Consider the following 21,042-nt stretch of genomic DNA (forward strand, 5'->3'; position numbering starts at 1 on the left):
TGTTAGTACATGACCTCTTAATAGAGGCCACATAGAATCCATCACTCTGAGCTAATAAAACATTTATCAATAACACAGTGACAGCTTTACAATAAGGAGTAATGAAGTATAATATCATCTATTTACAGCCAAATTATTGCTGTTTATTCTCTGCTCAGCCCCCAGATTCAGCAGATGTATATAATCAAAGGTATTGCAGCCGTGACCATCACATCAGTTTTCCTTTTTTTTTTTTCTTTAAAACTACATTACCTAATATATCTTCGCTTTTTAAGATCATAGGGTATGATTTGAACCAGGCATCACTAGTATTTATAGCATGATGTGTGAACACAGAAGGTTCCTCATTAGCTGGTTTACAGTTGGGTGAATTGAACAAGAAAAAGTGAAGTACATCAACAAAATGAAGCAACTTTCTTTTCCAAGTAAAAAATTAAATAGAATTTTTAAAAAATGTTTTCAAGAATTCCAATAAAATATAAGGGAAAATTAAACTAAGACAAACCTTTAACATGACAGATGCATTTTTTATATAAAATCCTATACACAGCACAGCAGGAGATGGCTTTCTTCGAGGTTTATTTAAGGAGTCTTCCTCCTCGTCTTCTTCTTCATAATCTTCTGGTAATATTTGAGGAACAAAAGACCATGCCCAAGATGCCCAACCTTGATCATCATATTCTGAAATGGCAGATTCTTCCTGGCTTTCTGCCAAGACTAAATATAAGAGAAATTGGAATTTTTTAGGATAGTTTCTTGAAATTCTAATAATAATTTACGTTGATTATTTTTTGATCACACAATACTTTCTACTATAGGTGCAAGGCCTGAAATTTTGGAGTAAGGGGACAAATCGATTACCTCAACCCCAGTATTCAACTGGTATTTATTTTAATGACTTGAAAGGATGAAGGACAAAGTGGACTTAGGTAGAATTTGCACTAAAAAAATTTGGATACATTAAATGTGATGTTGAATACAGAACACATATAAATATAAGAGAAAGAGCCCACAAACGTGGATTTCTATACATCAAATGTGATGCCGAATACAAGACATAACAACAGAGAAGAAAAATACAAAAGCTACAGGGTAACTAGAACCCACATCTCTTAGTATCTCTAAGCATTTACCAATTTTATCATTGCTTTCCTGCTGTTTTTCAGCTTTATAAGTCTATGCAATGTATTCAGATCAATCTATTTCAATTGCTTTCACTTACAGTTAAGACAAGAAACTTGAAAAAAGTTTGTTTCTGAACAAAATTTCATAGCTATTTACATTTAGCATTACCCCAGAAAGGAAACTTACCAATTCCTTAAAATATTTTAAGGAACAAATATAATGTATATGACTTTCAGTTTCATTTGTTTACTATGTGTGTTGATCTGAGATTGTGGTTTAAGACTCAAACAACTCTATTGGGGTTGAGTTATTCTAGGCATTAAAAACAAATATACAATGTTATATTCACTTTTGCATTATGATTAGTTCATAATAGTAAGAATATATATATAAATATATATATACGTATAATAGGGATAACCACTAAGTGGACATCCAATATGCTAGAAGAAGATCACTTACAATCTAACTACAAAGAAAAGGATGTTCTCTAGAGAAATTTAGCAAACACAAGAACATAAGCGGGTAAGACAGATGAAAATATACAAAATACAGAATTAATCATAGACCGGTTTCACCATTATCAATTTTACTTATGTAATCATCGCCCGTGGACTCTTCAGTACGATCATTCCAATTCAATATAATTTATAGAACTATACACGAGAACAACTTAGTGGTTATCCCTATTATAAGCATGTATTAAAATTTTTCTGAATTTTCAGATTTTTCTATATGCTAGGCTACTGGTTTTAAATTGATGTTAATTAAATTAATATTCAATTTATCACCCTCGTTATTTAAATTTTATATATATATATCATCATCATCATCATCGTTTAGCATCCGCTTTCCATGCTGGCATGGGTTGGACGGTGCAACTGGTGTCTGGGAAGCCAGAAGGCTGCACCAGGCCCAGTCTGATCTGGCAATGTTTCTACGGCTGGATGCCCTTCCTAACGCCAACCACTCCATGAGTGTAGTGGGTCTAGGGCAGCGGACTCACGGTCGTAGGATCGTGGTTTCGATTCCCAGACCGGGTGTTGTGAGTGTTTATTGAGCAAAAACACCTAAAAGCTCCACGAGGCTCCGGCAGGGGGTGGTGATCCCTGCTGTACTCCTTCACCACTCTTTCTCCTACTCTTTCTTCTGTTGGCCTGCTCGCTTAGCCAGCGGGGTGGCATCATTCGAAGGCTAAAACAATGCGAACACATTGTGACCAGCGATGTGTAGCAACATCTGATGGTCTGGTCAGTCACGTGATCACGTGATATATATATATATATATATATATATATATATATATAGGTATGCATCAAAATGTTTCATCATTCATTTAAAGGCTGGTCTCTGATAGTCTACTTCTCAATGTCACAGGAAGTTCAGGAATTCCACTATGTTACTTTGTTGTTTTATACATATTGCAATCCATAAATTAAACAACAAATTACCTTATTAACAAGCTGGTAATATGACAATAGTGTAGATACATAATATCAAACAACATAGGGCAGTTCAAGAATATGATTCTATGTTCTCCAGAAAGTTTTGGTCATTCTTCAGAACCTTTTGATATTAAGTAGAATACCATCTAGCCTCATGCATACTGCTGGACTCAGCACCTGCACCTAAAATCCTTGTAGATGCTCTCGGTAATACACAGGAAGTAGTCAGTGAAAAATAGAAGCACCACAACACACCAGTTTTACAATAGTTTATATGTAGAAATGTTTAGACTTTGATTGATCTTTGATTATCCAAATATAATTTCATTGCAAATTCTAGTAAAATTAATGATGGGGCATATTAAGTAGCACAGAATGTAGAATATCTCAGTGTTATAAGCCTTGGATAAGTAAATAAAGATTATAAAAAGGAAGAAGACTCACACGTTGATGATTAGATTAGATTATTTCCAAAAGTCACACAAAGTGCTTTCATAATACTGTACAACATTTCTACATTATATCATCATAGCTGTCAACATAATCTGCTAAATTAACAGATAAATGTCTCCAGCTATTATTACAGAAGAATTTGTCATATTAATGATAAATAGGTACTATAACAGCATCAAGTTATTAGGGAATATAATATTTTCATTGCATACAGGCTGTTTGGGTAGCATGATGGATACTATCTACATCACCATGAGTTTAACTGAATCCACAATAAGTTAAGACCTAAGACGAGGGAAGTAACCCTACTAGCTTCATTTCTGCTGCAAGGTTGCAGGTGCCATGCACAATTCAGTGGTTAGTGGCAGGAAGAGCATCCTGCTAGAAAAACAATTGCTCCAACAAAAATAATTTCAGTTATCCAATATGGGGCAACATTTCTACAAAAAGCAAAGAGAAAAAAAAAATTCAATAAAAACCACTTACCTGCTGACTGCCGAAAAACTTCTTGTGAATCAGGTTCCACATTACTGTCGCTGTCTTCATTTGGTAATTGCAAGGTTCCATAGTAGAGTGCCAAACACAGCTCAATAAGCCTGACAACAAGGGGTAGCTGTAGGTCTGTCAGAGACACATCAAGTTTCTCACAAAGGATGTTCACTTTGGTAATTAATGGCAACTTAGAGTGAGGACTTTGGTAGGTCAGGTGCATACGACAACTGAGGGAACAACGATACAGTAGTGGCTCCTGGTAAATTTCAATTCGACCACTGCTATCACATTTGTCTAAACAAACTGTCAAGTCACAAAAATTTATCACTTTTCGTAAAATCAGTTCAGCTGGAGTGACCTCAACGAATGCCCGGTTCCAGCCAGGGCTGACACTGTAGCACTCTGCAGACTTGACATTTACAGACAAAACAATGTCATCTTCGACAAACTTCAGTATGAGATTATTAACAATAATATTGACATTGTTGATGACTTTGTTGACAAGGCTCTGAAGGTACCCAGGTGGAAGCTCTTCCTCTACAGGTTGCCTCTTAGGCTTAATCTTTAAAGTCTGTGGTGTAGACCTGGTAGAGCTCTCTGATTTAGAACTTCTCTTGTCACTATCCCAAGTGCTATCTTTTAACCTGACAATACATTCAATGGTGTTGACAGTAATCACAACAGGTTCCGATCCAAGCCGTGTCCATGGTACATGAAGATGAAGTTCATGGATGTGTCCACTTTTGAAGCTGATAGGTAAATTAATTGCTTGTTCAAGGGCATCGAGCCGCAAATTAAGGTTGTTCAAAACAGCATCCCCACCCCAGAGGGACAGCTGGAAATCTTCAGGACGTAGTTTCACATACTTATCTACATATCCCATCAAGAGTGGGGCAATATAGGACTCAATCTTGAACATAGTGACTCAGTCTTAGGAAAGTTCAAGGTAGATAACACTGAAAAACAAAAATTAATTATGTTACAAGTAGCATGTACAGGTGTGTGTGTGTGTCTGTGTGTCACACAGGAGATATATACTCTTTACTCTTTTACTTGTTTCAGTCATTTGACTTCGGCCATGCTGGAGTACCGCCTTTAGTGGAGCAAATCAACCCCGGGACTTATTCTTTGTAAGCCCAGTACTTATTCTATCGATCTCCTTTGCCGAACCACTAAGTGATGGTGGCGTAAACACACCAGCATCAGTTGTCAAGCAATGCTAGGGGGACAAACACACACACACACACACATATATATATATATATATACATATATATACGACAGGCTTCTTTCAGTATCCGTCTACCAAATCCACTCACAAGGCATTGGTCGGCCTGAGGCTATAGCAGAAGACACTTGCCCATGATGCCATGCAGTGGGACTGAACCCAGAACCATGTGGTTGGTTAGCAAGCTACTTACCACATAGCCACTCCTGCGCCTATATATGGTAAATAATATAAAATCAGCAGCAGCATTTATTTTTCAATGTTGACACAGTTTAGATGGACTTGTAATAGATTCCCTCAGAAATTGAACCCCTAAAAATTTGCACCCCTCTTCAATTCTGTGCTGACTCTTTTACTGTATTTTGTTACTTTTGGAAAGAGTCATAGTTCAATGAATTAGGAAGAAAGTTAGACAAAGATGAGATGCAGTTTGGTTCTGTGCTTGGAAGAAGAATTATTGATTCTCCCTTCCTGGTAAGGCAACTGCAGAAGTATTTGGCTGAGAGCAAATTGCTGCACTCGGCTTTCACTGACCGGGAGAAAACCATCAACGCGATTCCTCACTTCCTCACTCTGGTTGCTACTGCTGCGAGAGCTACAAGTAGATAAGTGACTGGTGAGAGCCTTCTAAATCAATAAGGCAAGATATATCAATGAGTACAGTGAATAGTTTAATGTGCAGGTAAGTGATCACCAGGGCTCAGCTCTCAGTTCCTTCTTACTCTCGAAAGAGCTGTTCTTCACTCCTGCTCCAGAGCGTCGGCTGCGGGGTCATTCCAAAAAGCTCTATCTGCGACAATTTCATCTCAATCGAAGGAGAGGAGCTTTCTCCGTCCGGGTTGCGGATCCGTGGAATAAGCTGCCGGACGAGATGGTGAAGATGCCGACGACCACTCGGTTCAAAGTCTCCCTTGACCTCAAGTGGCCTGAACTCTTTACATGAACACCACCCTGTACATAACTCCATGTCCCCCTACATGGCCTTGCTTTTTTGCTTTTTGAGCCAAAAAATTAACTAACTAACTAACTAACTACTTATCAATATCCTCAAACAGGGAAGTTTAAAACTAGTTGTTCAGGGGAACTCCTCTATGTTCTTATAACTGAATCTGTACTAGAATTAGAAAAGAAATTTCAGGTGTGGACACAAAACTTGAGGGACAAAGGACCAAGTTGACTGGCAATTCACCAGGCTCAAGAAGACACATCCATCTCAGCAAAAAAATGAGGTCCTAAAGGCATATTGTGTATGCCTATGGCCCCACACCCAATCTATGCCTGATAAATCTTCTCCATGACTCATTTTTGTAACATCTGTCCCTCCTTTACCCTTCTAACTACAGCACTATTTCCTCCATATCCCACTTTTGTGTACTGCTGCCTATCACCTCCTCCTTGACTCACTATTATTCACCTTTACCTTATATATATCATCATCATCATCATTTAGCATCTGCTTTCGATGCTAGCACGGGTTGGACGGTTCAACTGGGGTCTGTGAAGCCAGAAGGCTGCATCAGGCCCAGTCAGATCCGGCAGTGTTTCTACGGCTGGATGCCCTTCCTAACGCCAACCACACTGTGAGTGTAGTGGGTGCTTTTTACGTGCCACCCGCACAGGTGCCAGACAGAGCTGGCAAACGGCCACAGACGGATGGTGCTTTTTATGTGCCACTAGCACGGGGGCCAGGCAAGGCTGGCAACGGCCACGATCGGATGGTGCTTTTTACGTGCCACGTAAATATATATATATATACTGTTGTGTCTGGGGAGAGTCATTTTCTTTTTGTGCCTTATAATTTAACAGACTCACCGGTAAAATTTCCACTTTTTCCTTATTTTTATTTTCCTAAAATTTTTGTTGCGTCTTGCAACCTTTTCAATAGTTTTGACTCTGTCTGTTATTTACAATGCGTTCATTTTTTGTTTGTTTGTGCGCATGTGTGTGGGTCAGTGTGTGTGTGTGTGTGCTTATGCATGCATGCATGTATGTATGCATGCATGTACGTATGTATGTGTGTGTTTGCATATGTATATATGTATGTGTGTGTGTGTGTGTGCTTATGCATGCATGCATGTATGTATGCATGCATGTACGTATGTATGTGTGTGTTTGCATGTGTATATATGTATGTGTGTGTGTGTGTGTGCATCTGTATGTACGTATCCTGCATATTTATGTGCTTGCATGTCCGTGTTTGTGTATTTTCTATGTATGTGTGTGTGTATTAGCATGTGTCTGTATATGTATGCACCTCTGTCTCCTTGTGTGTGCATGTGTGCGTGTGCGTGTGTGTTATGCAACTATGTACTATGTTTGTATGTATGGATGTGCATCTTTATATTTTAGGACAATAAAAATAAGAAAAAAGTGGAAATTTTACCGGTGAGTGTGCCGAACTGCAGTTTGTCAAGCATGGTCTACAGCTGATCAGTGCTCTCCACTATCAGCTCTATATCATCAGCAAATCTTAGATGGGAGAGCAGCTCTCCCTTTATCCTTATGCCTTCATTCCAGTTCATGTCTCATGAAAAGCATCAGAGAGATGGTGTCTCCTTGCTCGACGTCCTTCTCCATCGGAACATTCACTGATGAGGATAACAGGGCCATATCCGTTGTGCACCTGGTATTTGCCTCCCTAAGAAGGGTGATGTATTGTGTTGTCACACCTTGTTTCCTGAGCGCTTGCTGCAGTACTGCGTTGACTTCAATGCTATCTCTTGCTCATTCCAGCAATTGCATTCAAGTAAATATATGATCTACAGTGCTGTACTTCTTTCTGAACTCTGCCTGTTTCTCTGGTTGCTGCTCATCCAGTTGTTGAGATAATCATTCAGCAATTACCATCATGAACAGCTTGATATATAATATATATATATATACATTACATATACTATCAATATCAACATCATCATTTAATACTTGTTTTCCATGCTAGCATGAGTTAGACTTATATATACCTACTTACACATACACACATATATTTATTTATATACTAGCAGTATCGCCCGGCGTTGCTCGGGTTTGTAAGGGAAATAACTATATAAGCATTTTTAGAAAGTTACTTCTCTTATATAACCCGAGCAAAAATCATTAAAAATGCGGAAAAATGATGGTAAATTTTTTTTTAAATCATAGACTCATCGTAGACGCGTGCTAATACCCAGAAGGGCTCGATATGAATGACGACTATAAGATACCCGCTTTTGGTTAAACTGCACCGCAAAATGTGGGAGTAGTTAGGAATTTAAATCGGAGGAGACAGAGTCTCATACACACAACTTCAATTTTATATATAAAGGTATGATACACACATTTATGTCTTAATAGGCATCACCTGCCCAAGAATTGTCACACCTTATCTTCACAAAGATGAATAAGTGTAAATTAAATAACATACAAAGTAAATTGTTGATTTTACTGAAATTAGCTCCAATTCCATATATGTCATGAACTGGTTATTGTTATCAAAATTAGTAGCGTTCTGCTAGTATCAGCTATAAAAAAGGCTCCATCACAATAAGCAGGTTCCCATAATAATAACAAGGATGATTTTAAATTTTGGTTCAAAGCAAGCAATTTTGGGGGAAAGGACTAGTCCATTACATCAACCCCGGTGCTCAACTGGTACTTATTTTATCGACCCTGAAAGGATGAAAGGCAAAGTCAATCACAATGGAATAATAATAATAATCCTTTCTACTGGAAGCACAAAGGCCTCAGATTTGGGGGATGGGATTAGGTTGAATACATCAACTCCAGTGTGTAACTGGTACTTATTTAATCGACAAGGCGGCGAGCTGGCAGAAACGTTAGCATGTCGGGCGAAATGCTTAGCGGTATTTCGTCTGTCGTTACGTTGTGAGTTCAAATTCCGCCGAGATCGACTTTACCTTTCATCCTTTCGGGGTCGATAAATTAAGTACTGGGGTCGATGTAATCGACTTAATACCTATGTCTGTCCCCTCTGTGTTTAGTCCCTTGCGGGTAATAAAGAAATAGGTACTTATTTAATCGACCCTGAAAGGATAGAAGGCAAAGTTGACCTTGTGTAGAATTTGAACTAAGGACATAGCAGCAGACAAAATTCCGTTAAGCATTTTGCCTGGCATGCTAACATTTCTGCCAGTTCACCACAATGATAATAATAATGATAATGATGATGATTTTGGTACAAAGTTAGCAAGTTCAGGGAAGGGGTTAAGTTGATTATATTGACCCCAATGTTTAACTGGCAGAAACGTTAGCACGCCGGGCAAAATGCTTCGCGGCATTTCGTCTGCCGTTACGTTCTGAGTTCAAGTTCCCCCGAGGTCGACTTTGCCTTTCATCCTTTTGAGGTCAATTAAATAAGTACCAGTTACACACTGGGGTTGATGTAATCGACTTAATCTGTTTGTCTTTCCTTGTTTGTCCTCTCTGTGTTTAGCCCCTTGTGGCTAGTAAAGAAATAGGTATTTATTTTAGCAATCCCAAATGGATGAAAGGCAAAGTTGACCTCAGAATGTAAAGACAAATGAAATGTTGCTAAGCATTTTGCCCAACGCAGTAACAATTCTGCTAACTTGCTGCCTTTTCGCCCTGGCAGCAGCTCTCACGGCTTCTGATTTTAACTGATTGGAAGTGTTTACATAAACGTGTTTGGTCTTGGTATGAAAAGATGGGCTACAACAAATATTCTGCTCAATACCACAGATTTGCTTGTCAGTTTCTTGACCTTAACAAACTGAGCAAGTTCCTTAGTGGCTGACAACATGTGCATCTCTGAGCATGAGCAGACTGGAGGGTGGGAGTATCACTGCCATATGTTGTAAGGAATTCTTTAGGGTTTGAACAATTCACTTTGGGAAACTTCGGTATTTTGTTCATCATCCTTCAGCAACACTCACTGAGGGACCTTTTTAAGTGGGATGGACTGAAGAAAATTCCAACTGGGCCCTATTTGCAAGGACTTGCGTTGTTTATCTTGATGAGATCACTATGCCATGCACATATGGTTGTGATACATGTGCCTGGTGTACCCTTATTAGAGGGTAGTCATAATAGGTATGTTGGGTTTGACAACCAGTGTTAGCGTGTTACAGGGACATTTTTATGTCCCTGTAACTCTGGAATTTGATGGTTCGGCAAAAGAGATTGACAGAGTAAGTACCAGGCTTACAAAAAAGAAGTATAGGGGTCGATTTTTCAAGGCAGTACCCTAGCATGGTCACAGTCTAACAATTACAAAAAAAGACAGAAAAAACTACCGTAAAGCATATATTGATCTGGACAGGCAAGCATACTGGGCTGTTTTCAGTGAAGTTCTTTGTTTACATTTAAACAGATCAAGCCGTCTGTTTCCGCAGGTGAGGATGAAAAGATGAAAACAAAGGACTTAACAAACGCCAGCTTGTGAAACAGGTGAGCCAGCTAAGCTGACACACTCACCTTATGATCAATTGTGAGCTAGAGTGCATGATTGTGAGTGGGAGAATGGGTGGGGGTAATATTATTCACCCAAACATCAGCTCTGACAAGAGCAAATCTATAACCAACGACGTTCCAGTTCTGGCCATCTCATCTTATTTTTCAGACATGTCGCATTAATGATTGTCAAGGTCTATACTGCCCAATGGGTTCCTTTTCTTTCGAGTGGTGGGAGTGTGATCTGAGGGAGATCTGGCGAATTAGCTGCTATTTCTAGCAGACTGAATGACTACGTAGACAGAACAGTGTGTGCGTGTGTGTGTGTGTGTGTGTGCACGCGATCACGCGATGTATGTGTGTGTGTAAGAGATAAAAATGCTGAATTTGCGCCAATGCCAATTTAAACATCGACAATATAGCCATGTTCAGTTTCAAAAAGATATGTAAATGTATTACGGTAGTAGTGGTCGTGGTGGAAGCGGCGGCGGTAGAGAAAGAAGAAATTTGTTGTGAACGGATTCACCCGGCACGTGGACGGGACGGCGTTTCCTCTTCGGATTCAAAAGAAGAGCAGAATCAATGAATGGACGGTCACGGATGGCACCGTAGGGATTTGATCTCAGAAATGCAGTAGCGTAAAAATAAATACAGATATTGCTTTCTATGCACCAATGACCATACCTGTACACGGTCTCTCAACTTGCTAGAAATGGCAACCAAATCTCAGATAGCACTAAGATACTTTAAGCAATGCAATCCTCGGAAAAAGCAAAATGACAGGTGTTCAAAACTGGAATTTATTTAATAATAACTTATTGTTATGATCTGTATTGGTTGTGGAAAGTTAAATCATATCCGAGTAGAGTGATCGTACCATTCTCTTCTCGGACACAAACTAGAACAAAAGCGCAACAGATGACGTTGCCCGCTGGCAACCGGAGAATCGGGGTAGAACTGGGACTAATATCACAACACCAATATGATTTCTGACACAGCCATCAGTCTAACGTTTAGAGAAGAAAGTAAATGAAATGATATAAAGTTTACGAGACAGACATAAAACTTCATATCATCGTCGCTCATATGACGCAATTTACATGAAAAGGTTTCAAACAGGAGTGGCGGTCACTGAACCTGCTGTAAATAAACCATAGCAAAATTTCTCTCAAATGATATCCATCATAATAAAAAGGAAATACATAACAAAGGAGCTTCTACGGGGTCGCTGGAATAGCTATGGTAGTCAATTTTTCCTCAGATTACACATTATTGTCTTGAAAGGGTGGTACGTGTGAGGTTGACTGCCTTTCATCCTTTCGGGGTCGATAAATTAAGTACCAGTTAAGCACTGGGGTCGATGTAGTCGACTTAATACCTATGTCTGTCCATGTTTGTCCCCTCTATGTTTAGCCCCTTGTGGGTAGTAAAGAAATAGGTATACATAGAATAACGTAGTTCTTAGATATTAAATGTCTGAGATAAATAGAGTTACAGGTGGAACGGTTTGGTCAGAACGCCTGAGAGGCCAACGCGGAGGAAAACAACAGAAGGAATGTAGTCCTAGATACACCAGGGCAGGTAAAAAGAAAAAAAGACGGGGTGGTCAAGAATGGAGTGCCTTTGGCCATATATAACTAACGGACCATCGTACTTCTATCTCGACTTAATAAAAACCGTTTCATTCACTCAAATAAGTAGGATCTAGTTACTAGATGATGACCAATTGCTTGAATATAAATAAATAGATGAACTAAAGTTGTTTTTTTTTTTGTCATATTCGTTTAGAGCAAGTTGTTTTACACATATTACACTATTTTTCTTTTTGTTTTGGTGCCCGGGTCAGCCCCTCAGACGCTTTCGGAAATTCCCGATGTGAATTTTCCGAGGCCTCTCCCCTTTCGCGTGCGCGCATTTTTTTTTTTTTTTTTTTCATATTCGTTCAGAGGAATTTGTTTTACACCTATTACACACATTTTTGGGGGTTTCTTTAAATGGTGTAACGCTTTAGTTTAACCCTAAAGTCTGGCTAGAATACGAATTTCAGTCAAATGAAATTAACATTTTACATTTATACTTAGGGCACTGATTAGTAATTATAGCCAAAAAAACAAGAGAGACATCTGCGAATAAATATATAAATGACTCACGATGTAATTTTGTCATCAAGATAAACATTGAAATGCGATCAAAGCATTCCTTGCAATTATTCTCTTCTCTTTGTTTTGGAAATATAAATAAATTCCTTTCAACAGTTTTTTTTCCTTTTTCTGTCCAAATTAATTAACACATAGGTGTTTAACCAGTTTAATTAATTATAGCCGTACCTACCTGAGTATTCGGTTTCAAATCATGTGTATCGTATAAATAAACAGACTGGATCTCTCCGAGGAGACTCCAGTCACATCCTCTCCAACCATGACTCTTAAACACTAATCACCTACTGCCAACTCATGCGGTGACCATACAAAATATGTCGCTCTTCTAAATTATTTCCGAATCATTACTTTATTCTTTTCCCTTTTTTTTTTTTTTCACCATCAAAGTACATGAGATAGATTTCTTGTCAATAAAGAGGATAAATGTGCCGGTAATTAATAATTTTTAATTATATATTCAAATGTTTTCCTCAATCGAAAATCTTTATATAATTTCCGTATTTTCTCTTTGGATCCAAACGATTTTTATTTTCTAAACTTATCTCCCTTACACTTATAAATATATTCAGTAGAGAAGAAGTATTATGTTAGAAAATATTCTTAGCATTTCTCTTAAGGAAATGGATCAGTTGCATTATTTTACATTGAAAGTAATTGCAAATCAATAATCATAATTTTGACTTGTTCTCTATAAAAATAAAAAAGTATTTTTATATTTTACTTCCAACTTACTGGGAAAGTCCAACCGAAATACTCAAGAACAAAAGCAGGGGTTATTCCCCTTTAGAATTAACACGATCCCAAGGATTAAATGTCAAAATCATCATTATCGCCGTCGTTTAACGTCCGCTTTCCATGCTTGCATGGGTTGGACGATTTTGACTGAGGGCTGGCGAACTAGATGGCTGCACCATGCTCCAATCTTGATCTAACAGAGTTTCTACAGCTGGATGCCCTTCCTAACGCCATCCACTCCGAGAGTGGTGTAGTGGGTGCTTTTTACGTGCTACCGGCTCGGGGGCCAGTCAGGCGGTACTGGCAGGTCGACTTTGCTTTTCATCCTTTCGGGGTCGATAAAATAAGTACCAGTTACGCACTGGGTTCGATATAATCGACTTAATCCGTTTGTCTGTCCTTGTTTGTCCTCTCTGTGTTTAGCTCCATGTGGGTAGTAAAGAAATAGGTACTGGCAATGACCTCGCTCGAATCTTTTTACACATGCCACCAACACAGATGCCTGTAAGTTGACGCTGGTAACGATCTCGCTCGAATGGTGCCTTTTACGTACCACCAAAAAATCCATGTAAAATTATATTAGGTCTTATAAACACAACTTTGAAATATAAAGGAGCTGCAGATCCACAAACAGGAACCACGTTACCAACCAGTCATTTTTGTAGAGATAAATTAGTTACTAAAACGTAAGAGATTTAAGTCTCCAATTTGAGAAAAGGAACTAACAGACGTTCTCGTGCAGTTTTGTAATGGGAATCCCGTCAGGGGATCTATTCTTGTTCTATTTCAAATTGATACTTACTGATTCCTTACAAATGAACAAAGCCTGAAATTATGTGAATGGAAAAAAGCGATTACACTGGACCCACCACCACCAGCACCATTATTTCGTTAACCACTAGAAATATGAAAGGCAAAGCTGAACTTGGCAGGGTTCGAACTCAGAACATAAAGCATCGATAATAAAATACTACAAGGCATTTTTTTATTTCCTCCCCACCTTTTATCTCAGAGTCGATGCAATCGATTAGGTCCCTCACCCTTGTGCCTATACTAGAAAGGATTATAATTTCATTTATTTTTGTTGCTAGAGAAAATGCGTTATTCAGTATTTATTTCTTTATTCAACATATATATTTCTTTATTTCCTGCCTCTCTTCTTAAAAGAGTACAACAGGGGTCGCCACCACCCCCTGCCGGAGCCTCGTTGAGCTTTTAGGTGTTTTCGCTCAATAAACACACACAACGCCCGGTCTGCGAATCGAAACCGCGATCCTCCGACCACGAGTCTGCTGCCCTAACCACTGGGCCATTGTACTTCCACTGCGTTATTCAGTATTACTCAGGCATTAGAGAAAATTTGTGAAGGGTCAGCAGTAAATCAGAATCTACCAACCATCTCAGTCTCCTTTGCTATTAGTTCTATTTCCTTTTTCTTCTCTCTCTCTCTCTCTCTCTCTCTCTCTCTCTCTCTCCTCTCTCTCTCTCTGTTCTCCCATCTTATAAAAGGAAACGTTGGATAATATCCGCCTGGGTTCAGTACCGTCTCAAGTCTTGAGCATACGGAGCAGATACTCCAGAGATCTTCACCGGTCTAGATGAGACCAGTAGTAATCTGTAGCAGAGGTGATTTACGAGTGTCCGAGGCAGCCGGTACGTTCACCGTGAAAAAATTAGAGTGCTTAGAGCGAGCCCCGCAGGCTTGCATACGAAAAGCATGGAATGATGTATGAGATGTTTTCGTTAGGGGTTATTTAGGCTTAAATACCCGGATATCGGCTCCACAAGCTTTTTCGCTGCAGCAGGTCACATGACCTTGTGATTACCTGAAATTGTTGTTTGTATCGGTCGGTTTTCAGCCGTCCGATCGTGTGGGTGCAACAGTTTGTTTTTCCTTACGCAGAAAATTAATCACCAGCGCAAGGAACCTACTGATCTCTATAAGAACGACAGTTCTCGACTGCTCTTGGTCTTTGGCACACGCCACTGCGAGCAAGCTGACATTCATAGCCCAGAAGTGGTCTGAGAGGAAGTTATCCTTGTTGGGAAGGGCGGAGGTTGTGCAGGTGTTCATGGCATCTGTGATGACCTACCGCCTAACCGTCGTGCCTTGCCCCAGTTTGTGGATGACCAAGTTGGAGCGGATCCTTTCCCACATTTTGTGGGGAGGTAAAACTCCACTTGTGAGGCGCTCCATCTGTTGCCAGAAACCATTAAAGGGTGGGCTGGGGAAGCCCTGGCTAATGATGCGCAAGTACGCGCTGGGGCTGAGACATCGCCGGTGCCACCTGGATGGTGAGCTGGTGTGGTCATCGCATGCCGAGCAGTTCTTCCCAAAGGTAAAGTGCCTTGTGGACTTAGGTGCATGGATCACGCGGAGACCCAAGTTTGGGGAATGGCGAGAGGAGTGCAGACAAGCACTTTCCCTCCTCTCTCGAGTGAGCAATGCTGACAGCAGAATTACCACAGCGGATTTTTATAGCGGGTTGGTAGAGCTTAAGTCCGACGATGTCCTGGGGGAGACTCTAGGTTTCGATAAGAGGCAGCTAGCCGACCTGTTCGGGAGAACTTTCGGGTCGAAATCTCTGGATAGCTACCAGAAATCTTTGACCTGGTTGTGCTACCGATCGGCTTTACCGGTTCGAGAAAGGTTGTCAAGGCATGGTACTGACATCTCCCCCACGTGTTCGAGGTGCAGGCGTGCCAGTGATACGGTTACGCACGCCTTCGTATACTGTGAGGAGTTGAAGGAGTTGATGACCTTTGCCGAACAGCTGATGTCGGATGCAGAAAGAGTACGGCTCTCGTCTGAGTCCATGATAAAGATTGTACCACCTTCCTCTTTCACCAAAGAAAAGAAGGTAGTTTTTGTCTGCGTAGTAACCATACTGAAAGATGTGGTATGGAAGACGCGAGCGAAAGGGATTGCGACAGGCCAATTCATCTCCGGACGTGGGCTGGGGAATTATTTCGCCGCCCGTCTGTCCAGCAGAGTCCGTCTGGAGAGGAGGAGCCTACCGCAAAGAGTATTTGGAAAAAGATGGACGGAAGTAGTAAGAAAGTTGAGAATGCAAGGAGCCGTGCTTGCACGGTCGGTCCTGGCATAAAGGGATCACCAAGAGGAAATCAACCGGTGGGTTAGTTCACTAACCTGGAAAAAAAAAAAACAATCGTAATTATCATCTATATTTTTAATTTCATATCATTCGCCGCACATATAAGCCCATTCGACTTTATTTAATGTAACGAGTGCATCTGACCTTTATGTGTACTTTGTCTGTCCTTGTTTGTCCTCTCCATGTATCCTGTTATAGGAAATAAAGAAAACCTTTGGCACACGCCACTGACCACACGCAACTCGTCTCCGGCAGCAATGTATCTGACACTAGCCAGTCTCCGCTTTCACCTCTATCAGACACCTGCGTACATCGTTGCTGTATGAACATCACGCAACCAACAAACCAACGGCTGCCTCTACACACCATCAAACAGTACGTCAATTATGGTGGAGGCGCAATGGCCCAGTGGTTAGGGCAGCGGACTCGCGGTCGTAGGATCGCGGTTTCGATTCCCAGACCGGGCGTTGTGAGTGTTTATTGAGCGAAAATACCTAAAGCTCCACGAGGCTCCGGCAGGGGATGGTGGTGATCCCTGCTGTACTCTTTCACCACAACTTTCTCTTAATCTTACTTCCTGTTTCTGTTGTACCTGTATTTCAAAGGGCCGGCCTTGTCATTCTCTGTGTCACGCTGAATATCCCCGAGAACTACGTTAAGGGTACACGTGTCTGTGGAGTGCTCAGCCACTTACACGTTAATTTCACGAGCAGGCTGTTCCGTTGATTCGGTTCAACCGGAACCCTCGTCGTCGTAACCGACGGAGTGCTTCCACGTCAATTATGTCTGCAAGATCAACAGTCCAGCCTAACCGCAAAGTCTCTCACACATCTTAGTTGTAACCTGTTATGTTATTTTATTTCATGTCTTGCAATCATTGTATTTTATAATAAATCGTCGCTTACCTGTTCATTTTCATCTCATGTCGTATATCCATTTTCACTTTTCCTCATTTACCCATCTTCGTTAGTAATCTATATATTGACTGCTTTATCCGGTGACCTATGACACTGTTATGATAGCCTTGCTTGAGTTCTGCTTACAGAAGGCATATGATGGCGCCGATAGATAAAATATCTATTCCATTATAAACTCATCACACATACTGAGTGGACATAATTTTTGATCGTGAAGAATTTCCAAACAGCTGTTCGAGTAATTAAGTTATTTTCCTACAAGGTAACGGGTTGACAGTGGTTATACTCCTGGCAAAACTATTCATCTTACAAACGACGTGATTCATCTCGCTGTACATGCCGTCAAGTGATACTGCTTTAATATTGTAAGAAATAGAAACCTTATATAACCAGAGAGTATTATATTACTCGGTGGCAATACCCGACATTCGAAACCAGTCACTTCAGTAAAGAGCGAAGGCCACAGCATATCAAGTTTCCATAATTGGTGGTGACTGTTCTTACCAGGTGATATGATCCATATTTCAGCCAATCGTTGATTTTGTGCATTTGTGTGATGTCAAGACCAATGGAAAATCCCATGTAGTTTTGCACCAATCATAGTTATAAATCGAGATGAGCGGTACAATACAAGTCAGAGGATTCATAGAAGTTTTCTTCGTTAGTCAGTAGCTATGCTGCTCTGACCTCGTGACAGAAGGCTGTTCTTAGTTTGGATCGTTACCTTTAGGTACCCAGTTTGGCTCATCACATGATGGTCCAGTTCTAGCTTTACGCGGGCTGTCCACCCCATCACGTAATAGATTAGGCAGGCGCGCCACCATCAGCTATACCAGGGTAGTCTTCCTGCAATATCTTCAGTGAGGTGGGTTACACGATGAACTTCGGATCTTCGATATAGAGCAAGTTTTACCCCACTATGCATTTCGAGCGAGGAGAGAATTGTCAACAGAGACTTTTGTCACCATGCTTTGTATTTTGTCCCTCGCTTCATGTTAAAGCTGCATGAGGAACTTATATATTTTTATTAACAGAATTATTCATGTGTACCAGTTTGTTGTGTCTTCTTTTGTGGCAGTCAACTTTGTAACTTGTGTCTTCGTATTTTCTTTATGCTCTTTATCATGACTCGTTTGAAATCAGATTATAAATCAGAGCTGGCAGAAACGTTAGCACGCCGGGCGAAATGCTTAGCAGTATTTCGTCTGCCGCTACGTTCTGAGTTCAAATTCCGCCGAGGTCGACTTTGCCTTTCATCCTTTCGGGGTCGATTAATTAAGTACCAGTTACGCACTGGGATCGATATAATCGCCTTAATCCGTATGTTTGTCCTTGTTTGTCCCCTCTGTGTTTAGCCCCTTGTGGGTAGTAAAGAAATAGATTATAATATTACCATGGCCTTTGCCGCATGCACCTTTTTCACCCCATTAAAAGACCACCTCTCGTTAAGCACGAACACATACGATTTCCACCTTCGCCAAGCATGCGCTCTCACGCATTAGCTACTTGCATTCAGAACGGTAGCTTTTTGTAAAGTAACAATTGTAACATCAGCCTGCAAATAAGCATGTAAATGAAATCTAAATATTGTGATTGGTTTTATTGGGAGTAGCACACAGCCAAATGAAATAACCCAGCTCTTAGCTAACCACTACAACAAACTGGTGACCCCAACAGCGAAAGTGAGCCGCTCAACCATACCACAAATTGGTAACTGTGGCGTAGACATTAACACAACAGTTGGTTCCCCTAACAACGCTCAGTCACAAATCCATTATCACAACCTGATCGCAAACTGTTAACATTCAACATAGCAGATTGGTTTATCACCGCACATCCACAAATTGGCGATCAGACCGCTAACATGGAGACTGACTTGACATTCAAGGAAAACAAATGACGGTCATCATTGATAGGCTTTAGGAAGCTTTTGCGAACTCATTACCAGCTCAACTCTCTCCGCCATGCACAACCCCTACATAACCAAAAGACGAATACTGCATATTTTCTCATAAAACTTCCATCTCTATGAAAGACATTAGTATCAGAAGCCGTCAGAGAGTACATTGGCCAACCAGATATGCACTAATATCTTTATATATAAAATTGAAGTTGTGTGTGTGAGACTCTGTCTCCTCCGATTTAGATTCCTAACTACTCCCACATTTTGCGGTGCAGTTTAACCAAAAGCGGGTATCTTATAGTCGTGATTCATATCGAGCCCTTCTGGGTATTAGCGCGCATCTACGATGAGTCTACGATTTAAAAAAAAATTTACCATCATTTTTAATGATTTTTGCTCGGGTTATATAAGGGAAGTAACTCTCTAAAAATGCTTATATAGTTATTTCCCTTACAAACCCGAGTAACGCCAAGCGATACTGCTAGTTTTATACATATTCTTTTTTTTTCTTAATGTTAAACAAAAATTATATAGAAGAGAATTGTACATGGTATCTTTTTTCTCTTTGTATATGCTTAGCATTTCAGCAACAATTGTCATTCTTGAAACTCTCTGATTACAGACAATTCATTTTACTTGTCTCCATTTTCAGTTGCATTTACTTTTGTGTTTTGTATTTTAATTCCATGCCTTTTTACTTTGTTCCCAGGCTGCGTTTTAAAATTTAGGTCTAATTTACGTACACACATACTTTTTCCTCCATCCCTATTTCTTTACTACCCACAAGGGGCTAAACACAGAGGGGACAAACAAGGACAGACAAACGGATTAAGTCGATTATATCGACCCCAGTGCGTAACTGGTACTTTATTTATCGACCCCGAAAGGATGAAAGGCAAAGTCGACCTCGGCGGAATTTGAACTCAGAACGTAACGGCAGACGAAATACAGCTACGCATTTAGCCAGGTGTGCTAACGTTTCTTATTTCTTTATTACCCACAAGGGGCTAAACACAGAGGGGACAAACAAGGACAGAGAAACGGATTAAGTCGATTACATCGACCCCAGTGCATAACTGGTACTTAATTTATCGACCCCGAAAGGATGAAAGGCAAAGTCGACCTCGGCGGAATTTGAACTCAGAACGTAACGACAGACGAAATACGGCTACGCATTTCGCCAGGTGTGCTAACGTTTCTGCCAGCTCACCGCCTTTTTTTCTTCCATCCCGTGTACGTTACTTTTCGTACACATTTTCCTGCACATTTTACTCATGTTGACAACGTCTTTGTCCTGCAATTTCATTGTCAATTATTGTAGAACGTTTTAAAACTCGCCAGCAATTGTTCAGTTATCTGCAGATTCCTTACTGCATGACACTTCATTCTAGGTCTACATTCGATTTCTATGCATATTTAACACGGTGTCTTTTCTTTGCCAGTTTTCAACCCACCATTATGCACGCCTAATACATTGTTCTTTTGCTTCAAAATGGTTTTCGCTATCCAGTTTTGGAATTAATATTTTTCTTTAAAAGCATTCAACTTTTTCTGCACTTTTTAATTTCAAACATGCATACATTCTGCACATCATGTCGTCGTTAATAATAATAATAATAATAATAATAATAATAATAAATGCCCTGATGCAGTACCAGACAGTGGCTCTCATGGCTTCTGATCTTAACTGATTGGAAGTGTTATCATGTACATTGTTTTGTCTTGGTATAAAAGATGGGCTACAGCTAATATTCTGCTCAATACCACAGATTCGCTTGTCACTTGTTTGACCTTAACCAGTTGAGCATGTCCCTTAGTGGCTGACGATATGTGCATCTCTGATCACGAGCAGAAGTAGTGGAGGAGCATCATAGCCGTGTGTTGAGAGGGATTCTTTGGGGTTTGAATAACTCACCTCTGGAAACATGGGTGTTTCATTCAACATCCTTAAACAATCCTTATTCAGGGACCTTTTGAGCAGGATGGGTTACTCGACCAGAAGAAAATTCTAACTGGGCCCCACCTGCAAGGTCATGTGCTGTTTATCTTGATATGAGATCACC

At 40.2% G+C, this 21,042-nt stretch overlaps 1 protein-coding gene across 1 annotated transcript in view; it reads right to left on the reverse strand.

The window, feature by feature from the left end:
• The window catches only part of LOC115210945 (vacuolar protein sorting-associated protein 13B-like), a 155,149-nt gene extending 142,520 nt beyond the window's left edge, over positions 1-12,629 (reverse strand). The window contains 3 exon segments of the mRNA XM_029779736.2: positions 506-717; positions 3,510-4,471; positions 12,481-12,629. Of these exon segments, the coding sequence (XP_029635596.1) occupies positions 506-717; positions 3,510-4,434 (1,137 nt within the window). The 5' untranslated portion in view covers positions 4,435-4,471; positions 12,481-12,629.
• Between the last annotated feature and the right edge of the window lie 8,413 nt (positions 12,630-21,042).

Source organism: Octopus sinensis, linkage group LG4, assembly GCF_006345805.1.
Source record: "Octopus sinensis linkage group LG4, ASM634580v1, whole genome shotgun sequence".
Classification (NCBI taxonomy): Eukaryota; Metazoa; Mollusca; class Cephalopoda; order Octopoda; family Octopodidae; genus Octopus; species Octopus sinensis.